At 41.5% G+C, this 25,696-nt stretch overlaps 1 protein-coding gene across 7 annotated transcripts; it reads right to left on the bottom strand.

The window, feature by feature from the left end:
* Nucleotides 1-2,900: 2,900 nt before the first annotated feature.
* fubp3 (far upstream element (FUSE) binding protein 3) lies at nt 2,901-22,664 on the bottom strand. Of its 7 annotated transcripts, none has more exons than XM_017407893.3 (19): nt 22,534-22,664; nt 17,988-18,099; nt 15,175-15,208; nt 14,809-14,858; nt 14,331-14,402; nt 13,797-13,854; nt 13,443-13,605; nt 12,994-13,092; nt 12,730-12,834; nt 12,521-12,623; nt 12,208-12,308; nt 11,424-11,553; nt 7,943-8,103; nt 7,553-7,626; nt 7,322-7,398; nt 6,269-6,325; nt 6,016-6,069; nt 5,790-5,917; nt 2,901-4,722 (listed from the first exon to the last, which is right to left on the bottom strand). In XM_017407893.3, exons 1-19 carry the CDS (start codon nt 22,633-22,635, stop codon nt 4,714-4,716), a joined length of 1,689 nt encoding a protein of 562 aa, XP_017263382.1. In that variant the 5' UTR covers nt 22,636-22,664; the 3' UTR covers nt 2,901-4,713. The 7 variants fall into 7 exon arrangements, with proteins under 7 accessions (XP_017263382.1, XP_017263383.1, XP_017263385.1 ...); XM_017407894.3 differs by having other exon boundaries at nt 6,016-6,066; XM_017407896.3 differs by having other exon boundaries at nt 15,175-15,205.
* Between the last annotated feature and the right edge of the window lie 3,032 nt (nt 22,665-25,696).

Below are 25,696 nucleotides of genomic sequence, written 5' to 3'. Positions count from 1 at the left end.
GTTTTTTTCTTCTTCTTTTCTTTTGGAGATGCAGAGATACAGAAAAGGCAAGGTGAGTGACAGGGCACGAAAACAGATTACTGTGAAAACAGCTGCTTTTTATGAGCGCGCCCCTCCTACATTTGTCTCCTCTTTCCCAGATGAAATTTCTCCGCTCTTTTCAAAGGGATTCTTTCTCATCCAGAGTGATTTACATTTATGGCATTCAGCGCACAAATCCCGAGGTAAATAGCGGCCGGTGGGGGGACACAGGGGACAGAGCGGGGGGAGGGAGGAGGGCCCCCGCTTCTTTATTAAAGAGGAATTAAATGAACTGAATTGGGGTAACGCATGGATTTGATTTGCTCATTTATGCATTAACCTGTGGCATTATTTTGGAGCTGGTAAGGCCTCAGGGGCCATGTCGGCAATGGCACATCATCTCCGCTTAGCCGCTCCATTGTAGGACAATTTAAGCCAGCATTGTGTCCCATTTAAGGGCCTATCAATTTAATGTGGATGATTGACAATTATTGCACAAAGAATGTGGTAATGGTTCGGATTTCAAAGGGCTGCTGGGAAACCTATTAACGTGACGCGTTTGTTTGTGGGTAAATAGCCGGAGTTTTACGCGCATCAGCCGGGAGCTGCAGGGGAGAGAGAGAGGGAGAGGGGAAAGTGAGAAAAACACACTCGGGTGCAGATTAAACTTTAGAGGTTTTATTGCGAAATGGGTAGAAAAGGGGAGAGAGCAGATATGGGAATTAAAAGAAATGGGATTTCTGTTTAATTTTTAATGTCGTCAATAAAAATTGTGAGGGGGGAAAAATGTGGGAAAACGCGTTTTTTTTTACCGACAGATTGACAGAACTCTCAGTCAGGCCCCTCGCTCTCTCCCTCTGACACACACACACAGAGACAAAGTCTCCGGGGATCCTCCGCAGTGTCATTAAAAACAGATTAAGGTAGCCGCACGGCGCGCGGGATCCTCTGGATCGGCTTATCTGTTGCAAAGGTGAGCGCGCTGCCGTCCCTCCTCTCCCCGAAGAGCACATTTCCTCCTCCTCACCGCTGACGGACGGGACGGGGGGTGAGGGTGGTGCTGACGGGACACCTGCTGGATGCGGAGGTGCTGGAGGTGCGCCTTCATTACGCACCAAGAAAAACGGGGATTAAAACTGGTTAGCGCGCGCTACTAATTTGGGGAGGTGAAATGGGATATTTTTCATCCCATAGAAGATATATATATATGGATAGGTAGAAAATAGATTTTGGTTAAATTTTAGTGAAATAGGCGAACAAATGGGGCTCTGTGGGATTGTTTGTAATGTTTTAAAGTTTGTTTTATTCTTTCAGTCCTGTTCTAGTCACTAATTTAGGTTCAAACAGATGCAGGAAAAGAAAAAAAAATACAAATCGACCATTCAGGAGTGATGTGTGTGAATGAGGCTCAGTGGAGTAGGAGGAGGAGGAGGTGTCTGGAGTTGAGTCTGAGGAGCTTTAAGGTTTTGTTTCAGTTGCAGAATCTAAAATTCCAACAAAAGAAGCCCGTGTGTTCAGTGTTTGCGCAGGCTGGTGCCTTTGATTTTGCAGCTGGATCCATGATTTTAACACAAACTATATTTTATAGGACAGATTTGACTTCTTTGTTTTACTTGGATTTTAATTGGAATGGTGAACTGAATATGGATGGAGAACAATAATAAATCAAACTGAAATAAAACATTAAAATAAAGTTCATATAACTGGAGTGAAACATTTAGTCTACAGAAAGTGACCTGGGATTACTTTTAGTGTCAACTGGTGAAACAGAAATAAATATTAAGCAGAGTTTAAATTAGTAAAGCAGCTGTGGGACAAAAAATTTAAAAAAAAAAATGTTTAAATAAGTTGGAAAGTTTCAAAAGAATTAGACCAACACACAGTCTACCAGAAAATTTCTAATTATTATTTAACAAATAATAATAATAATAATAATTAGAACCACTGGACTTTTACAAACTACATGGAGCAACATGTAAGAAAAGAAGAATTGTTTTCTAAAATGTTGGATGGATTTTTGTTAAATGTGCTTTAAGATTTCTGGGGATTTTGTGAAATTTCTTTGTGTTTCGGGGCCCACTACAGTAACCGGCTCCTTAAGGGTTTCTATTCACACACTTTAATCCCGTTTCATCACCTGAGCAGATTAAAAGTAGCGCTGTCGCTGACGGAGCGTCATAAAACAACCCATGAAGTAGATTATAAGTCTCCGAGAAGCATGCCTTTCACACCCGACTTATTCAAAAAGCTAAAATATGAGGAGGGCCACAAAAAAAAAAAAAAAAAAAAAAAAAAAAAAAAAAAAGAGACCAGCAGGTCCCGATTTGTCCGCAGGGACGAGCCGTTAGAGAGGACAGGGATCAAAATCAAGGACTGGATTTGGAAACAGCTGCAGAGCATCAAAGCAGGGATCCAGGAGGCAGGAGGCTCCTGGATCCCTGCTGGGGGCAAAGATGGGCAGAGAGCTGGAGGCGCTCCGGGTGCTGGGGGGAGGCTGAGGGACAAGACACTGCTAGACGGGGACATCTGAGTGGACAGGAGGCCGAGGGACGAGACACTGCTAGACTGGAACATCTGATTGGACAGGAGGTTGAGGAGACAAGACGCTGCTGGACGGGGACACAAGGGGAATCGTTAAGGGGTCCTCTTTGAGCTTCAGGCGCAAAGAAACAAGAAAAAAGCTGAAAGATTTCCCCTGAAACTGCAAAAACATTAACATTTTACTCTGAAACTCAAACGTCTCTCTATTTTAAAAGAAAAAGAAAAAAAAAATTAAATTCTTCACCTTTTCCTCCAGGTGAAGACACCGATTTGTAGATATGTGACCAAACAAGCCGAGCTCTGAAAAAGTGGAAAATCTGCGACAACTGCACAACAGGGAGGCTTGCGGAAATTTTATTTGAATTTGAGAACTGGCAGTAGACTATAGAAAATATACATTTTCTTCTTAGAAAACAAGAAAACATACATTTGGCCTATATATCCTCTAGGTTTCATCTGGTATTACACACAATAGAGCTTTCAGTTTCAACACTTTAGTAGCAGAATACAACAAAAAGACATCCAAATGGTTATAATATTCATCTAACAGAAACAAAATCAGCTTAACAGTACACATAAAGGTAGTCTGAAGGTTTTTTCTTTGTGTTTTTTCTTCTTTTAATACACGGTTAAACTGTACACACAGAGGAAAATAAACACCATAATTAGACAATTTGAAATTATATCCCTTTTCATTAAGAAATGACATTAATACCAGAATCATTCTCCATAATGATGCATTTATATTAGATCACACAAAGAAATAAAAAAATTAATTAAAAAGGTTATTAGCATTGGACTGAGTCCAGCGTCCCGCTGAGTCCACAGCGAGGGCTCAGCGGGACGCCGGCGAACTGGGAGGTACCAAATAAGACGAGTTTCTTTTTTTTTTCCTTTTATCATAATACTTAAAACAAAAATACTACATTAATTATTACACGGGTACGAATTGCAGCAGCTTAGCAGTCTTGAATAGTTTAGGAACAGAGTATACACACACACATAGAAAAAAAAAAATCTACCACTTCTTTGTTTTCTTCTTCATAAGATGCAACATCAAATTTCAAAAATCACACATTCACAATCTTTGAACATTTTCAGTAAGAAAAAAAAAACAGAACAGAAAAGAGGGAAACCTTTTCCTGCAACACAGACGGCAGGAAACAATAATTTGTATATAATAAGTGTATATAATATATATATATGAAACATATATATCTTAAATTAACAGTCAAATATATGAGCATATATACATCGTTTTACAAGGTAGTAAAGGCAAAAAAGCTATTTGCAACATCCCCCTAAATCCTATCATTTCAGATCACTGTAATAAATTATCCATGACATCTCAATTTCAAAATAAGAAAAAAAAATATCATCTTAAAACTACAAGTTAAAAGTCTGTCAAAATATTAGAGAAACCATCTTTGTCTCAAAAGTGAAATAAGATATTGCACCTTTTTTTCTTTTTTTATGTTTTTAAACCAGAGAACAATAAAATGACGATGAAAAAACAGCAAACAACGCACAACAGGAATTAAATTAGAACTACTGCCACTGGCGGACATTAAATCTGATTTTTTTTCTTTTTTCTTTTAAACCTTGTAACAAAAATACATTTCCTGTAACAAAACATCACAGTTTCATTTCACTGAATTATGTAAAAAGGAGAAACAACAACAACAACAAAAGAAAACCATCTTAAACGCTCTTTTTAAACATCTGACGTGTGACAAAAACTGTATTCAAGACTGCTAAGCAGATAATCATGGTTTCATTTCCACAGAACTAGAAAAAATAGATCATATTGCCTTTTGAAATGTTACAACTCTCGGGTTTGTTTTGGCGCTTACAATCTGAGTCAAGACAGGAAAAATATAGATAAAAAAACAAAAAAAAACAGCTCTCTCAAGTCCAAAAAGGGATCCCAGATACTGTCTATCCAAAATAACAGTGTACACAAGCATTTAGTAACAAACAAATGTTCCTGATTTTAGAAATATTACTTAATCATACAAGTCATTCTACAGCTAGTGTTTCTCACTAAGAAAAAAAGTCTTCAAGGCGTTGTAAATCTAGAACCCCTTCCGTTAAAAAACAAAGGGCTGTTTTCATCCTCAGTGATTCAAGTCTTTAACCTGGGCGTCTCCTCTAGTGATCCTGCAGAACAAAACACATTTCATTTCGTTTTACCGTCAGTAAACACGGCGACAGGCGAGCGCTCAGCTGCAGGTTTTACCGTTCGAAACAGCATCTGAACGAATGGCTGGCTGTGACGCAAACTGCTCGTCAATCACGTAAATCTGTCGTTAGTGCCGTTTTTAAATCAACTCGTTGAATTTCTTTAATGTTCCGTACGTCAGTCGAGCTTCGGTTTCAAAGTCCTTTTTAGGCTGCTAAACAACAACGAAGTCAGACAGGCTGAATAAATGTTTGAGGAAACTTTTCGACCAGAATCGGGGCCGATATAACGCAGAGAGCACCGGTGTTGTGTTGAGTTTCGTTTCCCCATTGAGATCTGAACCCCTCTGTTTGGTTTCCTCTGTTATTTATTTATTTATTTTTTTTAGAAACGGTACTTTAAGTAAAACCTGATTTCTTTCCATCTCCTTTTTGTCCACGGCAGCAGAGAAGCGTCCTGATGGCTGGACATGTCCTACACTTGGACGGGGGAACATCTCTCAGCACAACACCTGTGTGTTTATGCGCTGCTTTACTGATTCGTCGGACTTCTGTTCGTTTTAAAACACCTTTTATTGTGAAGATAAACTTAAATTTAAATCAGATTAATTCTTACATATAACACATGAAATAAACACAATTGGTTTATTATGTAAAATACATCTAGGCTGAATTAAAAAAAAGCAATTTCTAAATAATAGTCTCTTTTTTTAAATAGTTTTATTTCTCTCTTTCTGTGAAGCAGGACTATGTGACTAAACTCATCTTTTTTCTGCAGTTCTTAATATCATCCTTACATGTTAAATATACTGAACCTTTCATTTTTAATTTACATCTCATTTTGCATTACACCATAAATGCTAAATTTGACTGCTAAATATAAAACTAAAATAAAATGGCTCATTATGATCTTTGGAGTTTAGATTAATCAATGAATGATCAGCCAATAGATGATTTGTAATAAGAGAAGTCGTTCCTGGCAGCCTTGGCTGAATGTTTTATAGATGCAGTGTCCGCACACACACACACACGGCAGTGGGTCTCACCTGAAGGCCCGGGGCTGGTGTCTGCTGAGCGCTCTGGTTGAAGAAGGCCATCGGCTGTCTGTAGAAGTCAACCCAGGCATTGTAGTCAGGATTAGAGGTCTGCTGAGATCCAGGACCAGCTGTCTGGCCTAAATAAATATGAATAAATGAAAAAGACACCATCAGAGAAGAAAGAAAACAAGGAATGTATTTAATGTTTATAATAACTGCCTGCACCTGAACGTACCCCAGGTTTTGTTGTAGTCCGAAGCAGTGCTCTGGGGCTGGTTTTGCTGACCTGCTGCAAACAAACAAGCTGACTTTTAAACCTTAAATGCACCTTTTCACTTTGACATTTTAAAAGAATCATTCAGCACAATCATGGTTTCAGAAATCTTTGTAAATGAGCGAGCTCAACTGGTGTGAATGAGAACTGAACCCAGATCTGAAACAGCTTTGATTCGACCCTAAATATTCTTATGCTTTTGAGTGACTCTTGCCTAGCTTTTTATAATACTGCTCCCAGTCCATCTGGCCCGTCTGGGATCCATTGTGACCTGAAACCAGACACAGAAAACACGACCGGATTTAGCAGGAGCTGCTTTCTGCTTCCCCAGCTTCTGCTCTTCTTCACAGATCTGCTTCAGAACGAATTCCTCTGACGGCCAGCGAACAGGAAACACACGGCCAGCGTCCGCAGGAACATCAAATCTGTGCTCCTTCTGTTCAAAGTCAGACGCCAGTTCTACTTATCTATTTAGCAGAGTCCAAGTTATCACCCACCACGATACTGTGTCTGTTAGGAAAATATCTCAGGAACCAGTGGACGGATTTTAATGAAACTGAGTAATTATTGGATGTACATCTACAACTAATTAAGCTTTGGAGTCAACCCAATTCAAGATGGCTGAAATCTGATCGGCGCTGAGAGTCAAACATGTACTTCCAAACGCTAACAGATCACACAAGAACAACGTTGATGCTAAAATTTGACCAAAATCTGCCATGAAAGACAGGGAGGCGATATGAATTCCTTCAAGGAATGCCAAATAATTTGGTGCATTTATAATTACTGTATTTTCCGCTCTGTCAGTGAATGGTCCATTTTTGAACTTTTGTCATATATAAAGTGCATTGGACTATAAGGCCAATCGTCGTGCACCCCCCAATTTTTGTAACTTCGCGCACACCATGCTCCATTCAAAATGGATGATTTTGGCGCTCTAGCGGAGCTGGTTCGCCTGTATCAGCATTTATATGATCCCTAATGAGAGATCACAAAGATAATCAAACGGTTCAAAACTCACGGAAGGATACTGCACCGACGTAAGCATCAAGTATAAATACCTCCACCGTGGGCGACTATAACTGAGCCATAATGCTGCAAGCAGTGCAACTTTGTAGTTTGCCAAAGTTGTACTAAAACATTATGACTTCTTACATATAAGGCGCTCCGGATTATAAGGCCTACTTTCATTTTTTGAGCAAATTGAAGGCTTTTAAGTGCGCCTTATAGTCCGGAAAATACGGTAAACGCTGAGAAAAATACTTACTGTGGTCTTGCTGGCCTTGAGGCTGCCATATCTGAAAAGTTGTACCCCATCCTCCACTCATGAACATCTGAGGGCCACTTCAGAAAAAACAACAAACAAAAACCAGAGTTTATCTGGTAACTTCCCTGTCAATTTCCACAGAACACCCTGTGGTGCAGTGACAGTAGACGTCTAAGCAGGGATGTGTGTACAACTATTTCAAAATGTTAAATGTGAGGAACGGGAGCTTACTGCTGAGGAGGAGTAGTAGGTCCTTGGTTGTAAGTATTCATACCAAAGCTGCTGTTACTGCCAATCCCCGGGCCCTGAAGAACAGAAAGAGAAGAGGAGGCGAGTGAGACCACACTTGTGTTTAAAGGGAGCCAACAGGCAAGGTCAAAGGGCAGAGGCGAGCGCTGATGCACTCCATTAAGTCCATTTGATGGATTCTTCATGTTTAACCTCTGGTGACATCCTGCTGGCCACCAGAACCACAGCAGCCCAGCAGCTCCCTGAACTGACATGTGCGCTCATGAATATCAGGCCAGACAATAGCATTTTGGAGAGGGAGGGAGGGAGGGAGAGAAAGAGAGGAAGGGAGGGGGGGTGGAGTACTGTGGGTGACGGGGCCGGACCACCTACCCCAATTCTCTCATCGATCAGCTGACGGGCTTTCTCCAGCTGCTGATGGGTGCCTCGGATGGAGAAGATGCGCACATTGGGGTCAGTGTTGGGCGGCGGGTTTCTCTGTAGCTCCACGTGGGCACGAGACTGCTCCTTGATGTTTTTTATGGTTTCTCCACCTGAGAAAGTAGGAAAATTTAATACTAGTTTCAACAGACGAACCATGTAAAGATGGTGAGCAAGTTCTAAAACATGAATATCTATTATGCCACTTCAAAAAATAAAATGGCACCCATGTTACCTATAATTCTTCTCAAATCTCCACTCAAATAAAGTTGCTTTAATTTGTAAACCTCAATTTAGACGCAGGGGTCAGTAAACTTACTTCTGAATGATTTTAAATAACTTTTTTCCTCTCCTTAGATTAAAAAAAGATGCTCAATCAGCTGATATTATTAGAGCTGAAAAATCAGTTTCTGCAAAGCTGGTGTCGGAGCCACAAAAGACTTGAGGCAATATCTTTTAAGACATGAAATTGTGAATAAACCAGGCTGTGTAGTCACCAGTGGGTGGTGATTTAAGCCATGTTTGCTGATGGTGTAACAGAGAAGTAAACCCGCAGAAAAATAAAAAAGTGAGCATTTTTTCTTTAACAGTCACCATCTTTGTAACAAATAAAAATAGGTAAAAAGCATATGAAGTCTGTTTTTGTGTTGCACATCAGTACAAGTTTTAATAAGAATTTGACCATTTTCCCTCCCTTTTTAGTAATTCCATAATCTAAATGGAGACTTAAACACATCTTTCCAACCTTTTTTCTGCTGAACAAGCAACAGCTTCTAAACGTACTTTCCTCCCACCTGAGAGCGAGACGGCAGAGTTCCTACGACTACGATCTCTTCTAAACGTTGCTTCAGACCAGGCTTCTCTTCGCCGCCTTGATCAGGCTCCCTAAATTCATGCGGTGGTCGTACCTTTTGAAAAACCTGGCGTGTGTGTCATCTCCCTTTCTCTTGTAACATCCATGCAAATCGGGAAACAAAAGACAACATCTCCTGCCTCCCCCCACCCCCCGCCTGGCTTCATATGCCAGTTTCCCCCGACGTGCGAGAAGAGCGATTACACCAGCAGGGAGAGAGAAAACGTAGCTGGCAGGGGGAAAAAAAAAGGGACAAAAATGAAGCGTATCCTCCTTTGGGGATATTGTTTGTCTCTTACTTTTTTCCCCATTTTCGACTTTGTGTTACGAGAAAGGGGACAGAGGGAGGGGTGCTTCCCGAGGGGGGACACCGGGGCTGTCCTAACATCAATTACACATTTGTTCACTTGCGGCTGACACTCTGATGACCCTGGCTGACCCGCAAATGAAAACGCTCATCAGATTCTTCTCCTATGGTAGGGTTCTCCTCGCTGCCAACAGACTGCACATGGGCCATTAACCCATTGTCAACCAAATGAAACTTCTGCCTTAATGAAGCCATTATGATCTCTTCTGGTCAGACGGCAGAGAGCAATGAAGACCCTGGCTATTCATTTCATGGACTGGGCTGTGGAGAGGGCAGATAATACGGCCCTTATTAATGAGACTGGTTTAGTGAGCTGCACAAAAGTGCAACTGGTGACGGCATTCAAGGCGAGGCTGAGGGCCTGGTTAGCTGCTGGTCCGGAAAATAAAAAACGCTCCCAGGCAGTAAAGAGCGATTACACCGTTCGAAAGCTTAACATGACAGTTCTCAGGCAACTGCAGCTTCACGTGTCCATATTTTCCTCGCCAAACTGCAAATAAGGACCGTTCCACTTGAAAGAACAAGGATCTAATCTTTCTGAAACATCCCTGCATCAAACAAAGTCTTACTCCTTTAAAATCCTAGTTAGTATTTAAAGATTTGTTTTATATTTTAATCTGTTTATGTGCTCTGAAACACACATATGTAAAAAAAAGTTGACAAAAGTTTACAATTTTTATCCTTGGAAAAATAAAAAAGCAACCTTTTCTCCTTTTTTCTGCTCTACTTTAACATTTAATAGATTTAATGTGTTGCACTTTATCAAGAAAATTAGGTCAATAAACAATGTTGATCAGAAAATCATTTTAATGGTCCTAAAATAGATTTTTTGTTGTATATGTTAAAAAGATACACACTATCTGACTATGCAAAGCTTCAATAAAAACACAAAATGCTGAAAAAGTAAGGAAATCCTTGAACACGAGGGAAAAACTTTAGAGTGCCAGTAAAATGCTGAAACGCTCATTTTGACAACTTCTTGTTACCGAGCATCTCCACCTGCTCTGACAAAATCTGAGATTTCTCACATCGTAAAATAATGAGTTGGCTGATCTTCTACTCAGCATAGAAATTTTGCAGCCATGTCTGGAGGCGAGCAAAATTCGACTTTGACCTAAATCTACCTTCGATAAAGACCCAATATGAGCACGTCAGGCCCAAACTCATAATCGTACCAGCGGGAACCTTGTTATGCCTCTCGCGCTGAATTCATAGTCACAATAAAGTCCAAACAGGCTGGTGGGTGGTTTGATTTATCAAGCTGTGTGTGACTGAGTGTGTGCGCGCATGGGGTCAAAACTGAGGGGCGACCGGCTGCATATGGCATCGTAAAGATATTAATCACTGGATCCTTTAAGGGCTGGCTGACAGCACCCAGACCCACCGCCATCTCCACCATATTGCCTCGCTTCATATGCTAATGTGGAGAGAGGGGGACGCAACGCCCAGGTTTATTTGTTTCCCTTGGCCCACTACAAGCACAAAAGCCACTTGACATTTCTATTGCCATGTTTTTATCTTAGGTAAAGAGGCCCCCGCTGGACCGCCCACCGCTGCACATACGCACACACACCGAGGCGACATGCATGCCATCATACAACGCGCGCGCACACACACACAGCTCCTTCCAATGCACTGGTCAATGACTTTTAAATAGCTGCCAATAGAGTGGGCATGAATAGCCAATAAGCTAATTCCTTCTATTCATTCCCTCGCTGCACTCTATTGGACTGAAAGACCCTCATTAGATGCCAGGCAGCCTTCCACATGATTGAGGGCTGTTATTATGCACCTTTAACAATTAATGTCACATTACACGCATTATCCCCGTCATTAAGCCCTTAGTGAAGCCAATGAATACCACTTGTGCTGTATACATGAACCCTGGGGGAGAATAGGGTGGTCACATCTCCCCCCTGCACCCCTCCTCTTCTTCTTATCAGTTTCACGTAGTGGCCAAACACCAAATGGCGTTTGGTTATTCAAAGAAAAGCAGCCGTCTGGCGAGCTGGATTTACTTTTTAATAAGGCTGATCGTTTTGATGAACTGTTGCGTTTTTCCAAAGAAGACAAAAATACACATTTTAAGTTGCTAAATGCATCAGAGTAACAAGCACACAGGACAAATAAAGCACGGACAAAGTTCACCAAGCTGATATCAGCGTCAATGAGTTTAAGTTGCTAGCAGGACTAAATTAAAACCTTTTCCGTACCTTTGCCGATCACCAGGCCACACTTATCAGCAGGTACTGCGTACGTCACCTCCTGCAGTCCCCCAGGTCCTCCCATGTTAGAGTCACCTCGCCCTCGACGTCCCATAACGCCGCCAAATCCATCTCGCTCCTATTAGGAGGTACAAAGAAGAAAGTGTCACAGTTAAAATGCTTGGATATTTCATCTGTTCACCTAAAAGAAGTATGTCACGGTGGTGCGACTGCTGGCGAACAGCATCCAACTTTTTAAATCGGAAATATTTTCCTCTCAAAATACCCACAGAGATGTTGCGGGAAACTCAAACCAGTCTCAGTTGTGTTGTGGGCATTTACAGCCTCTCAGGAGCACCAGAGCTGCGTGGGAGATCTCTTTATGACAGAGAATTTCTAAGGCTCCAAATCCAAATGTCCAGCTTTTAACGCACACAGATGATAAATAATTATTGAAAAATTATTCTAGAAGTCGCCCATCTACAACGTGCTCTCCAGGAACACAGAGCTGCAAGCTGCGCACACAAAAATAAGGCTTGATGTTCAAAAGCTGGATGCAAATACTCTGAATTCAGTGAGACGGCAACTGAGGTTTTACGTATATTCTCGCGGTTTCTCACAACGTTTAATTGCCAGCTAGTCTCCAACAACCGCAGCCCCGGGAGACACCACCCTAATTACCAATTAGCACTCACCATTGTTTGTGATTTTAAAAGCCTGCTGGATAAAATTCTAACATCAAGTCATTTAACCATAATCTTGTCTTGTTTCAATTAAGAACAGCAGCACTTGCCTGAGCTGTCTGAACCAGTTCGTTGATGAGGTGGGCTGCGTGATGGCAGTGGTCGGGCTGGCCCATCACCTGAGCGACACGGTCAGGACTGACGCCATCGTCTGAACAAAACAACACACGCTCCACTTGAAAAAACAACTCTTGGATGGAGAAAAGGTTGGATTATGCTTTTATTTCCTTAACTGATAACATTTGAAGTTAATTGTAAACTGTATATTGTCATTTTTAGGAGGTGTAGGGACCGTTATGTGGATGGAAGACAAATAAATACAAAATCCGAATCAAACAAATAAGCCGAGCTTGTTAATGTTACCTTGTTTGAACTGGATCCTGACACCAGCATCATTCTGAATCTTCTTGATCATCTCTCCGTTCCTGCCAATGATGATACCAACTGCAAATCTGGGCACAACCACCTGCAAAATGAGAAAAAAAAGAAAGGAAAATTTAAGGATTTTTCAATTTTTTTCGCTCCATACTTATGAAGGGGAATATATTTAGGGCTTTGAATTTGAATCTTACATCCAGACTACTTCCACCCATTTTGGATCCAAAATCTGCCCTGCCAACCCTGAAGTCTCCTTGGTCTTTGTCCCGAATGAGCTTCACCACAAGTTCACGGGCTTGCTGGAAGGAAAATTGAGAAGCATGCAAAAAGGCAGATTTTACAAAAAATGCTTAATATCAACCGAAACAACGATGACTGTAACATCCTCAGATGTCTTCTGAGGGCGTAAGATGTGTAGATTGAGAACAAACAGGAAAAATGGCTTTTCTGAAACCGACCTGCACTTTGTGGGGATCTCCAGTGATTCTGAGGGGCTTGTCTGCTCCGGTGGGCATGGGGTCATCCTGAATCATTATCATCTGCACTCCTGTTCTCTCCTGCAGGGGTACAATCACACAGGAACACAAACCACCATGGTTACCTGGGGCCCAAAGCACTATTCACTCAGGAAGGACAGAAAGCCTGTGGCATAACCCAGTTGGTCTCTGAATCTAAATAATCTTTGTAGCAATGCGAACGAAATAGGAAGGACGAGGACTATCATTATCAACTAAACAGTGGGGAAAAAAAAACCTACACTGCTACAAATGTCTACTTCAGTAAACATCCATCTTGTGGTGAGACTACAACACTCAAGAAAGAGCGCCATGACAGGGAGACTGATGGCAGGAAGTAAAAAAAAAGACCATTTGAATGTGCTTTATGTTACGGCATCCTATGAGCAGACCTGCAGCTGTTTGATGGTCTCTCCCCCCTTGCCGATGACCAGGCCGACTTTGTTGGCGGGGATGAGGATCTGTTGGATGGAGCTGTTGCCGTCCATGTCGTTGTGGAAGCCTGGACCGTACCGACACTGCTCCACAATCTCACTCAGCAGCCTCTTCGCCTGGCTGTGGAGAGGAGCAAACCACAGCGAAGACACGCGTCACCACACTCACTCTGCTAAGTCTCATTTTCCTGCATCAGAAGAGACTGACCCTGAGATGCAAACAGAACTTTGAGTTTGTGTCCTATATCACAACGACGCCGCGCCTTCTCTAATATTCTACGGCGCTTCGCTGCCACCAATGATGCAACTTACTCAATGTTTTCTGGGCTCCCAGTCAGTGTGCACGGTCTGTCCAACATGCCCCCGCTCTCTGTGACAAAACAGAGTCAAACAAACAGAAAAATCATCCTCACATACAAGAACGTGTGCAGTCTTCACAAAAAGAAAAACTGGCATAAAATACGTGAAAAGTATCTCAATTTCAACACCTACAATCTGAACTCTCTGAGCTTTAAAGTGCAGTTTGATATGCAACAAGTGCCGGTGTACATAAACTAAAACAAGTAGTCTAAGATTCTTATTTCTTATCTTAAAGGGCAATCTTTGCCTAATTTAGAGATTTGTTATGTAAAATTGCACTGGTATGCCAGAGCCAACCACTTCAAATCACCACAGCATAAGAAGAAAAGCACAACCCTGAAGGCCTCACCACTTACACCTCCATTTAGCTGTCAGGAAAATTTAAAAACACCCTTAAATTTTAAAAGGTAAAAAGCCGCTAAACTGAAAGAACGTTGATTAAATGCTGAAGCTGCCATCGATATTTTCTAATACCTCGCTACTTACCAGAGGCAATCTGGATCTTACAACCTGATTCTTGCTGTATTCTGGAGATCTGTTCTCCTCCTTTTCCAATAACTAGAAAAACGAGAACAAAATTTTATTTTTTTTTTATTTTAAAAACAGCTAGTTGAAGCATCGACCCAAACTGAGAAGTATACAAATAAACTGAAAATAATGGTAAATAAAGCTGTACTTTATAGCCAACCAGGTCACTGAAAGCACTTTACAACAAGCTGTGCCCTCGTTTATCCATCCACACACACATTCATACAGAACTCTGCAAAACTAACCTGAATAAATCATTTTATAGAGTCTAATCAGTGCTTTAAACTCCATTCATCCACTGAGGAAATGAGGGGTTCAGTGTCTCGCCCAGTCATGTGACTGTCGAACCTCCAACTCTCTCACTGGAGGGCGACTGCTCTAACCACTGAGCCACAGCCACTCAGAGGATACAATAATGAAACTGAGGGTTACTCACTGAATCCCACCATCTTATCAGGCACTTTGAAGTCTTCTGTTGTAAAAGCCCTGTTGCACAAACGAAAAAAAGAACGAAAACTTAGTTTTAAGGATTCCTACTGAGTAAAACTAACAACAAAGAGAAATAAGCTGCGAGTGGCTCTCTAGTACACCATGGGATATGTATTAAAAACCCAAGTACAGAAGTATTTAATTCAATTGGATCAACATTAGGGATAAAAAGATATTTGTGGAGTAAAACTTTGATTGAGATCGTGTGTGTGTGAAACAAATGACGAGCTGACCTTCAACCCTAACTTAGGCCTAGCTTAGTTACAGATAATACTAAATGTTTTACTACAAAGACTGAGTATTTTCTGCTCACCTTTGCTGTACCATTGCCCCAAGATGGTTTCCTACTGAGAGAGAGAGATAGGGAAAAAAGAAAATGCAATTAAAATGTGAAAAATGCCCTAATAACAGTGCAAATAATTGTCGAAACGACAAAAGAGAGAGTCAGTGCTGGAGGAGACGGGAGTAGATGGGCTTGAAGCTGCCAATCCCGAATGTCTGCGTCTGACCTGCCGCGCGGGCGGGGGGGGGGCTTTTACCAGCATGGAAATCAGACCTGCGAGCGCACGAGCGAGCGTTTCAATCAGAGCTGCTCGGTCGGGTCACTGGCTGCTGGTCCCGAATTGAATTCTGACGGGTGGAATCAAGCGAGGGTCGTGCAGGGTCACTGGAGGATGTGCAGCCATGGACGTGAAGACTTGAATTGATATCTTATGGGTTCAATCAATTTTATGGCTGTTTGCGCCGAGTTCACTTCTCCCGGAAAAGCGGCGAGGTTAAAGACTGAGAATGGAACAGCTATGAATACCAAAAAGGGAGGTGTACCGACTTCTGATGAAGTGGGGGGCGCCTCGAGAGTACTTCTATTACGACTAATTTATGAGAACCAACTGCAAACGAAAAAAACCCTAAAAAAAAAACAACAACATTTTGTCAGATCGCTCATATTGCAGGACAACCTTGACTGAGAAAAGCTGGGGACATATTCTTGTCAACAAACAGTGCATCAAAGGAACCTAAACTTGAATTGCATACAATTTTCCTATCCATGTATTCAAGGCTGAACTATCATACAAACAACTGTGACAAGATAAGAGGAAGATGGGGTAAATGACTGGTGTTTCCACTTTGTGAATATGAAATGGATCAAATCTTTGTAGTGTAGCAAGAAAATAAAAAAAAATAAAGTATTTTTCTCTTCCATGGACTCGCAGCAGTGTGACACTTAATTATCCAAACTACACGTCTCTCACCTCAGATCAGTGGAAGCAGCTCAAATAAGCCCCGTCAGTTCAGTTCGAGCTCATTTATTCAGGGACGGTACATAAGATAATGTAAATATATAAAGAAATATGTATTTTAACGGTTGCTTAGACATTCCATGTGATCGCTAAATTGCAGGTTAGGTTTTTAAAAAAGTAAAACTGCTAACAGAAAACAGCAGTTATGTCAATAATTAGTCAACTTATAAACAAATACAATCCCACAGAGATAAAAACAGTTTATATGCTCTGATAGCTTCTTTGTAAGCATCATGCAGCACGTGTTGTGATAATCGATTCAAATTGTTTGGATAACTGATGTTAATCTTTACAAATTTGTTCTTGTTTGAGTCATTTCTTCATGTTAGAACTGAAAACTAAAATTACTCAAGTGTTTTACTGTACCTTAAAAAAAATAATAAAATATTAAAAAAAAGATTATTTCATTATGTTTTGGTGCCAGAAAACCTACACGTCTTGATAGTACTGACAAATAAATCACATTTAAACTTTTTGTTTTTTTCCCCAAAGCAAATAGGTAATTAAAAATAATAAAAATAGCACTTTTCTGACACACAGAGCCTTTCGGGACATGTCTTCACAAGACCCCACAGCCTGTAGTTGTAGTTGATCACTAAAAACAAACGGGATCATTCTCTCAACAACAACAAACAGACTGTTCTCGTGGGAACGCGGCAAACCGATGCGTAGCCTTTTATTGCAGCAATGCTGGAGGACAGAGGAGTTTGGACCCACTCTTTCCACAAGGATCCAGCTCGGCTCGCCCTCACCGACTGATGACAACTACCCAAGCCACAGGCAAGGATGCGGCAACCGGGACAAGCAAAGAGCTCGCCAAATACTCGGGTGAGAGGACGAAAGGATGAAACTCACAGCCGTGCGGAGGAACTCGAGGATGTTGCTGCGTTTTGGGAATAGCCTCCTACTTCTAAAAAGGTAGGGTTTTTGTTCCTCAACTTGCTTGTTTCTGGCAGGATCATTTGCCGCGGGGCTTCACGGTGCACAGCCGGGGTTTGAACCACCGTCCGGATACTTTACTGGTAGTTGGAGCTGTAGCCGGCAGCTGGCAGGCGCCTCAGCTGGTGACTGGAGCAGTGGTCGGCCATAAGCCACACAGGCCAGCAGATTCCATTAAATGAAGGCCTGGTTAGAGCACAGCCGCTTGGAGAACTGTGAGGATTATGTTTGTTAATTTCCAAACATAATACAAAAAGAGACGCAGCTTGATTCAACATGTCTGGTGAATATTGTACCGTGTGCAGCTGAATCAAAACAACAACCTGCAAGCCGCCCGTGCTACGTGGCACGAGCACGATGACGCGTCAAGCAAAACAGGCTCTGAGAAAGACGGCTCGACTGGATCGTCCTCTTCCTAAAACCGGTTCCTCGTGTTTTTAAACAGCCAAGAAACCAGACCTCTGTTATGAAAATCAGAGGCAGAAAGGCACCAGCCTGTGATGACTAAGCAGACTGAATTCTAAAAAGAAGAAGTGATTGCAATCTAAAATCTTAAAGCCTAATAAAAAAAAAACAAAATTATGCTATAGGAGCATGAATTGGGAGTCACGGCAAAAGTAAACCAATGAAATCTTTCCCCATGTTCTCAAACCATTTAGTGTATTTAAAATGACCAATTTATGCTTTATTTGTAGAGCCGCACCAATAAAGATAAGGATATACATCAACCATTACTGACTGCAGTAAATTCTGTCAGGCTTCGGTGTTCATAAATAAGAACAGAGCGGTCATGTTTGTGCTTCCCTCTGAGTGACACTGATTTACAGATATTTACGTTGTTTTATAATGAGCACTTATCACAAACTGATGAATGTGGGTGCCTCACCTCCATTGTCTAAGGATCGTTTCTGGCCCCCGAAGCCGTACAGGGAGGGGTCTATGACGGGACACGAACTGTTCATGTTGGGCATCTGGTCTCCTCCCATCTTGGCTGCCATCTGGAGACAACACAGCAGGACAGATGGAAACAACTGGATCAGTGAGAAGATTCTTTGAACGCACAATTTTTTTTGTTGTTTTCCTAGAGAAATCATCTCAGTCGACCCTGCACGATGAGAACGGCACTATCCCTTTTCTCCTCGCTTGCGTAACGGCGTCGAGTTTTCTGTAAAGTTTGGCTTGAACGGAGCCACCTGCTGTGCACAGAGGTATCTTCAACAACACTTTGCGCGGAGTTCAGCAGCTCAACGTGGACTCCAAACGTCCCCCGCCTGCCTCGTAATGCCTTCACTGACACCTTACACAGACCACAGGACATCGCAGCACCGTTTCTGCCTAAAGAGGAGCTGCTTGGAAGTTACAAAAAAGGTCAAAATATATTTAAAACTCAATACACTCCGCGCTGTCAGCAGCAGGAGGACTTAAAAGAGGCGAAAGGGAAAAGACGAAGAACGAATCACACATTAAACATCAATATTAAAAAAGATTTGGTGATTTGGAAAAGTGTTTTAATAATCCAAACAAATATAATAGCTTCATTAGGTTTAACATTTTACACATATTGAATCCATATGTGCCTAAAATATTACATATTAGGTCCGAGCTTTAAATAAGCAAAAATGAAGGAGTCGATGGAACATTTAATATCTGACCAACGTTCCCTCTGTACATTATCTAGCTTTTCTTTTATAAGAAGTTCATAAAATAAAATAGAAAAAATACTATCATTAACCTGTCAGTGCAAATCTTGCCACAACAACATTTTATTCCCAATTCAAAGCAAATGAGCAACATAATGCCCTCCTAATAAAAAAAACCTACCACTAATATGCTTTAAGATTTGAAAAAATCTAAACGAATATAAATTTGAGTTTGCTTCTGCACTTGTAATAAACATCTCAGAGTCAAGTAACTTCCACAACTCTGATTACTATGCAATCACACTTCTGAACTATGTAGAAACCAGAAAACCGTCTTCATCCTCCACCTTGTTTCCAAGTGAGAAAACATCAAATTAAAAAAGGTTTAACAAAAGTCAGATCGAAGTCAGTGTTTCAGCTTGGATAATCACAGCTCTGCACATTTCTGAGTAAATGCAGAAATATAAATAAAAGCCGTCTGCTGGCGTGTTCACGCAGTGCGGTCCGCCTCACACGCGCTAAGGAAAGTGCAGTTATTTGTATTAAAAGCGCCGCAGAAAAATAATCTACTTTAAAAAAAAAAAAAAAGGAACCACTCGCCAATCTGAAGTAGATTCTCACATTGGGTGCGTTTAAACGCTCCGTGTGAGAGCATTTTCTATTCTGCCTTAATCTGTCACCTCTGCTTTCACACTAAAGTATAGCATTTCAGAAAATTACACTAAATTGACATGTGTGCCTGTCTGGATTTTTTTTCTTTCTTTCACGATAAAAAAAAAAAAATGCTCATGGAAATTAGTCTCCCATCACCTTCAGGGATGATTATCTACTTCAGAAAGCTGCGATAGAAATAAAGCTGTCTAAAAGGAAGCAGGTGTGAGGCTGTTGTCTCTGCAGATGTGGACATGTCAAAGTTACAGCACTGTAGATTACATTAATACTTAAACAGAAATATTTGATAAATTTTCACAAAACACGTGGCTCTTTGACCCTCTGCGGTTCGATTTCTAAAGCTGATGGCATGTCATGATTTGATTTGCTCGGAAATTAATAGCTTTTAATCAATTTTTAATTCAAAAAGCATATTGTTACTGTATCGTTTGAGTAGCCAAACTGTTTTTTAGCTAACAGGCTTCAACTCACACTGTGTGACATTCAGTGTCACCTTATGAACTTTTGAAATCATAATTTCAGATTTGTGTCCATAAATTCAGCCTCTTTATAAACTCGTCTCAGTGCACACATGAACACTGTTATATTTAATCGTTTCACAGCAGTTTGTTTTATTTATTTTACTAAGATTAAGCTGGAAATATCACTACAGGTTTGTGTTGTTTTTAATCGTTTTAGTCTTTGGCGTGACCGTCTCAGGGATTGTCATCTGTCGCCTTGAAGTAAAAATTTCTCAGCCTTGCTGCAGTGGTGGACTTGCAGTCTTTTAGCTCTGATAGATTTTGGAGTAAAATTCTTGGCTGAAGCTTCCTCTCCGGCCTCGCTGTCCACTGAGAGCATTAAGTAAACATCGATGTGGACTGGACGAGCCGCCAAGATAGTTTCCAGGGCTGCGAAACGTGCAAATTAAGATACTGTGGCACAGCTGTCAGGGGTCCGCACTGCTTATGTCTAATTTACATTTAATAAAATTTAACATTTCAGAAGAACCAGGACAAGGTAAATGTTAATCAGGTGCCACTGGCAAACGTGAGTCGCTCTACAGAGGTGAATTAGTTACCATTTAAATAGATCTCAACACAACTGGGTGCTTTATTTGTGTCTGTTGATACAAAACGCAGAGTAATTTCAGCTTGTGTGTCGTTGCGATTTAAATATCAGTTTCAGGAGCTGTTCTTCAAGAAGGAAGAAACAGGTAGTGGGTGTATGTGCATCTGTGGTGACACACACGTACGTATTAAGTATCATAACATGGCCTCCACTTCCCATATCTCTGGTTTATCCCACATCAACGTCACCATACAATGAAACTGACTAAATCTTTTTTTTTTTCCTATTAGGTATGTAACACCACGGCAAAAAAAGATTTGTGATTATTTTGGATGCTCAAATGAACACTCTTGTTGTCTTTAGTACAATAAAAATGACTTTGCTGTTATTGTGAAAGAGCTGGGGGTTAAGATTAATGCCAATGTTTTTTAGGGAGGGAAAAAAAAATCAAGGACGTCCCATGATCGCTCTTATCTGTGAGCGAAGAAGACGAATTGGAACGTGTCACGCACACGCCACTCTGCTGGTGCGAAGCTTCTGCTAAAAGGGGCTGAAGGGGCAAAAAATACAATAAACTGAAAGACCGTGGAAACGTTTGGAGGCAACTTCACGATCTGAGAGCCAGTTAAAGGTTGTGCTGACTAAAAACCCTGAGAACAAATTAAAAATAAAGGGGCAAAGTTTCACTGAACTGAGTGTTTTTGGACTAAATGACTGCTCGCCGTCATACGAACGGCTTATAAAACTGCATTTCATCCCTTATACATGATTTGATTGCTCGCCTCCACCCAGATCGTGGCTCCTCTGAACTCACATTTGTGATTTAAGTGCACTTTGGAAATCAAAAAGGCATATTTGATAATTATCAGTCATCTGTTTGGGTTTTTACACCTGGACATGTGCTCTGTTGGAGGAAAGCGCCTGAGCAGGCGTGTAAAAATAAAAATACAGCTTCAGGGCTCTTGAGATGAGTTGGAGAGGCCGCAACTTAACTGAAACCTGCACTGACCGACTGACTATTTCGAGTTTGTCGCACTAATCTATTTGATACACAAATTGGAAGGTTATAACCTTGCGAGTGCCTGTAATCAACACGGGGGAAGCCCATGTAGCTCATGACTAAAGTCCAGTTTATACACTATTAACAGTTGTGAGGGGTTTCCTAATCTACCACAGCAAACAGAGGAGTGTTTGACCAACTTAATATGACCTATCACCGCAACAGATCCCAGGGTGGCACAAAAACATCCCACTGAATGTTAATTTGAAGGCTCCAATCTTTCTGGCATTTTCAAAGTTGCAGTGGAAAAGTCCAACAGGAGGAGCTGAGGGGGGGGCTTGTTTCAACAGATGACGTTACATTACATGGCCTAAAAGTGCTGCCAGAACATGCTATCAGCTAGCTAACAGCAGCTCTCCAAAATCAACACTTTTTACCCATCCTAAGCAGCACAATACTCTTGTGATACACAAGCTTATTAGCTTAGAGGAGAACAACAAGTTTACAAGTCAGTATTGCATCATTAGGCTACAAAGAAGCCCGAGTAACTAGGGCAACAACTAGTTACACTGGTACTAACTTGGTAGTGGGAACTAACAGATGTTCAGGCTTCGAGTCCCGGCTAAGCGTCGTGTTTTCTCACGCCGCGGGTCCAGCTGCAACTTGGGGATTCTAGGGTTAGCACGCTAAGCTAGCTGCAACTTCTGCGAGTTTGACAACAGGTTGCAACGTATTCGGCTTAACTTTTCTTAAAGTGGCACAAACTTCGACGCCACGAAGGGCCCCGGTTCGGGACGCCAACGCTCGGCTCGTGGGTTCGGTCCGACGTCCTCCGAGGCCCGAGTCGACACGTCTTCCGTCCGCTGTAAACTTTAATCTGTCCGCTTCGAGCTATGCGCCCGCCTCGGCTGCGTTAGCGTTAGCATGTTAGCTTGCAGGGTGCATGAGGAGTGTTTATACTCCGGGGTGCCCCGACACCAAAATCTCCGGCCCCCGATCCGCGCGCTTCAACAACGACGCTCCGCGGTCCGCCCGGCGTCGCCGCACGCGCTCGCCGGTGAACGTTTTACCTGTCGGACCCGGCGTATCGTGTCTGCGAAGTCATCTTTCGTTCCTGGCTGAGCCACCGAGGCCTGTCCCTGAATCAGCTCCGCCATCATCATCATCATCATCCGCCTCGGCAGCTGAGAGCCACACTTAAAAAAAAAAAAAAACAAACTTTCCAGATAACCAAAGTTCTCAGGGAAGGTAGCAAAAAAAAAAAAAAAGGCCAGCACACGTGCCAGGCTAAAACTCCGCGAGCCCGACGATCTCGCGAGTTGATCATGGAACACATATGGCAGTTAGGGCACGCGCTAACAAGTCACCTGTTTAATAATTAGATATTTTAAGAGCCGTGTTTATTTGGCTGATATGTTAGGAGACGAGTCTGTCCCACCTGCTCCTAGGAGAGAGACGGAGCTCAGATATTGTGTAAAAAAATCCTCTGTTTCTGGTAAAACAGCACCGTGCAAAAGTTGAGAGTCAGCATTTACACTGTTTTCCTGATTTATTTTATTTTTTTCAGTCTTACTTCTGCGTCCTTCGTATTATTTCCGTATCAAAACGTTCAGCTCAGTCAGTAAAATTGACTTTTTGTTTTGTGTAACTTTATACTTTTCAAAATATTTAACTTTATTTGCAAATATTTTCATAGTAAAAAATACACTGTAATCTCTTAAATTCCTTAAAAAAAAGTTTGCTATGAAACCTGCTTCAGCAGAACTTGCTCCACTTTTGCCCTCCAAGTCTACTTTTTAGTTTTTAGCTACCATTTTGCTACTTTTATCTAGCCTTTTGATACTTTTAGCATCTAGCTAGCATTTTGATATTTTCCGCTGGCCCTTTGATACTTTTAGCTTTGAGCTAGCCTTTTGAGTACTTTTAGCAAAATTTTTGATACTTTTAGCTTCTAGCTTGCATTTTATACATTTAGCTCTTAGTTAGCCTTTAGTTACTTTTATCTTCTAGATAACCTTTTGATGCTTTTAGTTAATCGTTTTCTACTTTTAAGTTTTACTCAGCCTTTTGCTACTTTAGCTTTGACGGTGTCTTCTTCCTTTTAGCTAACCTTTTGACATTTTTTGTATCTAGCTAGCATTTGGATATTTTTCGCTCGCTCTGTGATACTTTGAGCTAGCCTTTGGAGCACTTTAAACATTTGATTCCTTTAGCTTCTAGCTAGCTTTTCAAAACCTTTAACTAGCATTTGACACTTTTAGCTTTTAGCTAGCGTTTTGATACATTTGGTACTCATTTAGCCTTTAGTTACATGTAGCTTCTATCTAGCCTTTTAAAATTTTGAAGTAGCATTTTGATACTTTTAGCTTTTAGCCAGCCTTTTGATACATTTAGCGCTTTCAGGCTTTCTGATAGGCTACTAAAGGTTTTCTTTGGACTTAGGCTGCTTTTTGACTCATTTTCTGCCTAGTGGAGGACAAAAGAAATTGTGTCAGGCCTAAAAAAAGCTATGTACATCAAGTGACCAGATTCAGAACAGAACAAACAAACCCAAATCATAAATCCATTTCAGATCCAGATTTCCAATCCGGTTCCAGTTAGTTCATAACAATTATAATACATTCCCATACAGTAAGTTATGAATTTATGAAACGTCCATTAATAAAAGTTACCTCTCTAAGGAAACCAGCAGATTGCATCGAACCTTCCCTTCGTCCTCCATCCTGAGCGGTGCGTTGGCGACAGTGGAAAGGAATGACTCTCCATTAACAGGTCGACACCTCCAGGAGAAGCAGGCTCAGGGGGGGCGGCCATCTTGATTGGCTCGGGGTTGAGGAGGATTGGTCCAGGTGTAATTTCTTTGTGAAAAACAACACAGTAATTTTGCACAAACAAAGAAAAATCAATTGTTTTTGGATGCATATTGCTAATAGCAGTTAGCTTGGTCACACAATTAACAAACCCCACTGTTTTTTTCACCTGCAGCTGGAACGCGGTTAAGTTCCCACACTGAAGCTCCAACGTCGGATCGTTGGTTCTCTTTCTTGCAGCACATGTGGAAACGTCTATTGTTGCACATCTGGAAAAGGCCAGCAGCCAGACAGTAGAAAGTAAAATTGCTTCAAATTTCCAAACTTTTTATGCAAAGCAGTCTTATCCCAGAAACTGTATCCAAGCCGCAGTGAGCAAAGTCCACCAGTGAGGGCTACAATTGGTGTGTGGTCTAAAAAAAAAACAAAACCAGAGTCAGACACAAATATTTAAATCTTTGCTTTTTAACCAGTGTGTTATTTAAAACTCTGACCTCGGAGATCTTTTTATGTTCATGTGCAGAATTCCCATGCAGCTGCTGGGTGACTGGACTCAAATCTGAGACAACGAGATCGCCATTCTGCGTCTTCCAGGCGTCCTTGCGCATATCAGATTCTTTCCCCGCTTCAGCCCCTGGGCATGTTGTCACCTCCAAAGAAGAAGTGGAGGAATTATGTGGCAGCTGAGAGCTTTTCCCAGACACGCACCCCTGAATGAAGCCCTCCAATTTCACATGACTGAAGTCTGATCTGGGCTGCGAACATATTGCAACCATGTGCTGCGCTCCCAAACCCCGGAGGAAGCTGGGAAATGATTTTAGTCGTCTGATATCAAAGAGGGAATTGGGCGCGCGGCCGTCACCGACAGCTAGAGGATGCATACGGGAGAACTGACACAATCAGACACACTTGCAAACGATTACAATAAATTAAGCCGTCATCAGCTCAGATAGCAGTTAAGGGGAAGTGTGGGTCTCTGGAGAACTGCCTATCAAGCAGTCGGAAGTGTTTGTGTGTGCGATGTTGCGGTTATCGTAACAGGCTGATCAAGTGTCTCAGACACACACAACTTCCTCCTTGTCATTGTATAGAGGAGAATAAATCACTTTTCCCATGGTTCACTGTATCAAAGTTTAACTTCAGCAAAGATCAAAGATGTTTAGTATGATAATAATAATAAAATCCACAAATTATCAAAAGGAAATAAGAAATGAATCGACTTTCGTTCTCATTTATACGAGAAACTGCACTTTCTGTGAAACTGCAGCATGCACGCTGAGCGCTGAATGAACGTTTACTGGAGGAGTTGAAGCTGACTTGTTAAAGCTAAAAGTAGCAAAAGACTTGCTAAATTGCTAAATAGTAACTAAAAGCTAAAAGTGGCAAAAGGATGAAACCTCAAAGTATGAAAAGGAAAGCTAAA

This window comes from Kryptolebias marmoratus, linkage group LG14 (assembly GCF_001649575.2).
Source record: "Kryptolebias marmoratus isolate JLee-2015 linkage group LG14, ASM164957v2, whole genome shotgun sequence".
Classification (NCBI taxonomy): Eukaryota; Metazoa; Chordata; class Actinopteri; order Cyprinodontiformes; family Rivulidae; genus Kryptolebias; species Kryptolebias marmoratus.
Note: the sequence above shows the minus strand (reverse complement) of the source record. Positions and strands in the feature narration are given on the sequence as shown.

Coding starts and splice junctions, on each gene's coding strand:
- fubp3 (XM_017407893.3), bottom strand. CDS start 22,635: ATGATGATGATGATGATGGCGGAGCTGATTCAGGGACAGGCCTCGGTG. Junction 18,100..22,533: donor CGATACGCCGGGTCCGACAG/GTAAAACGTTCA, acceptor TGTTGTCTCCAG/ATGGCAGCCAAGATGGGAGG. Junction 7,399..7,552: donor CCTACTACTCCTCCTCAGCA/GTAAGCTCCCGT, acceptor TTTTTTCTGAAG/TGGCCCTCAGATGTTCATGA.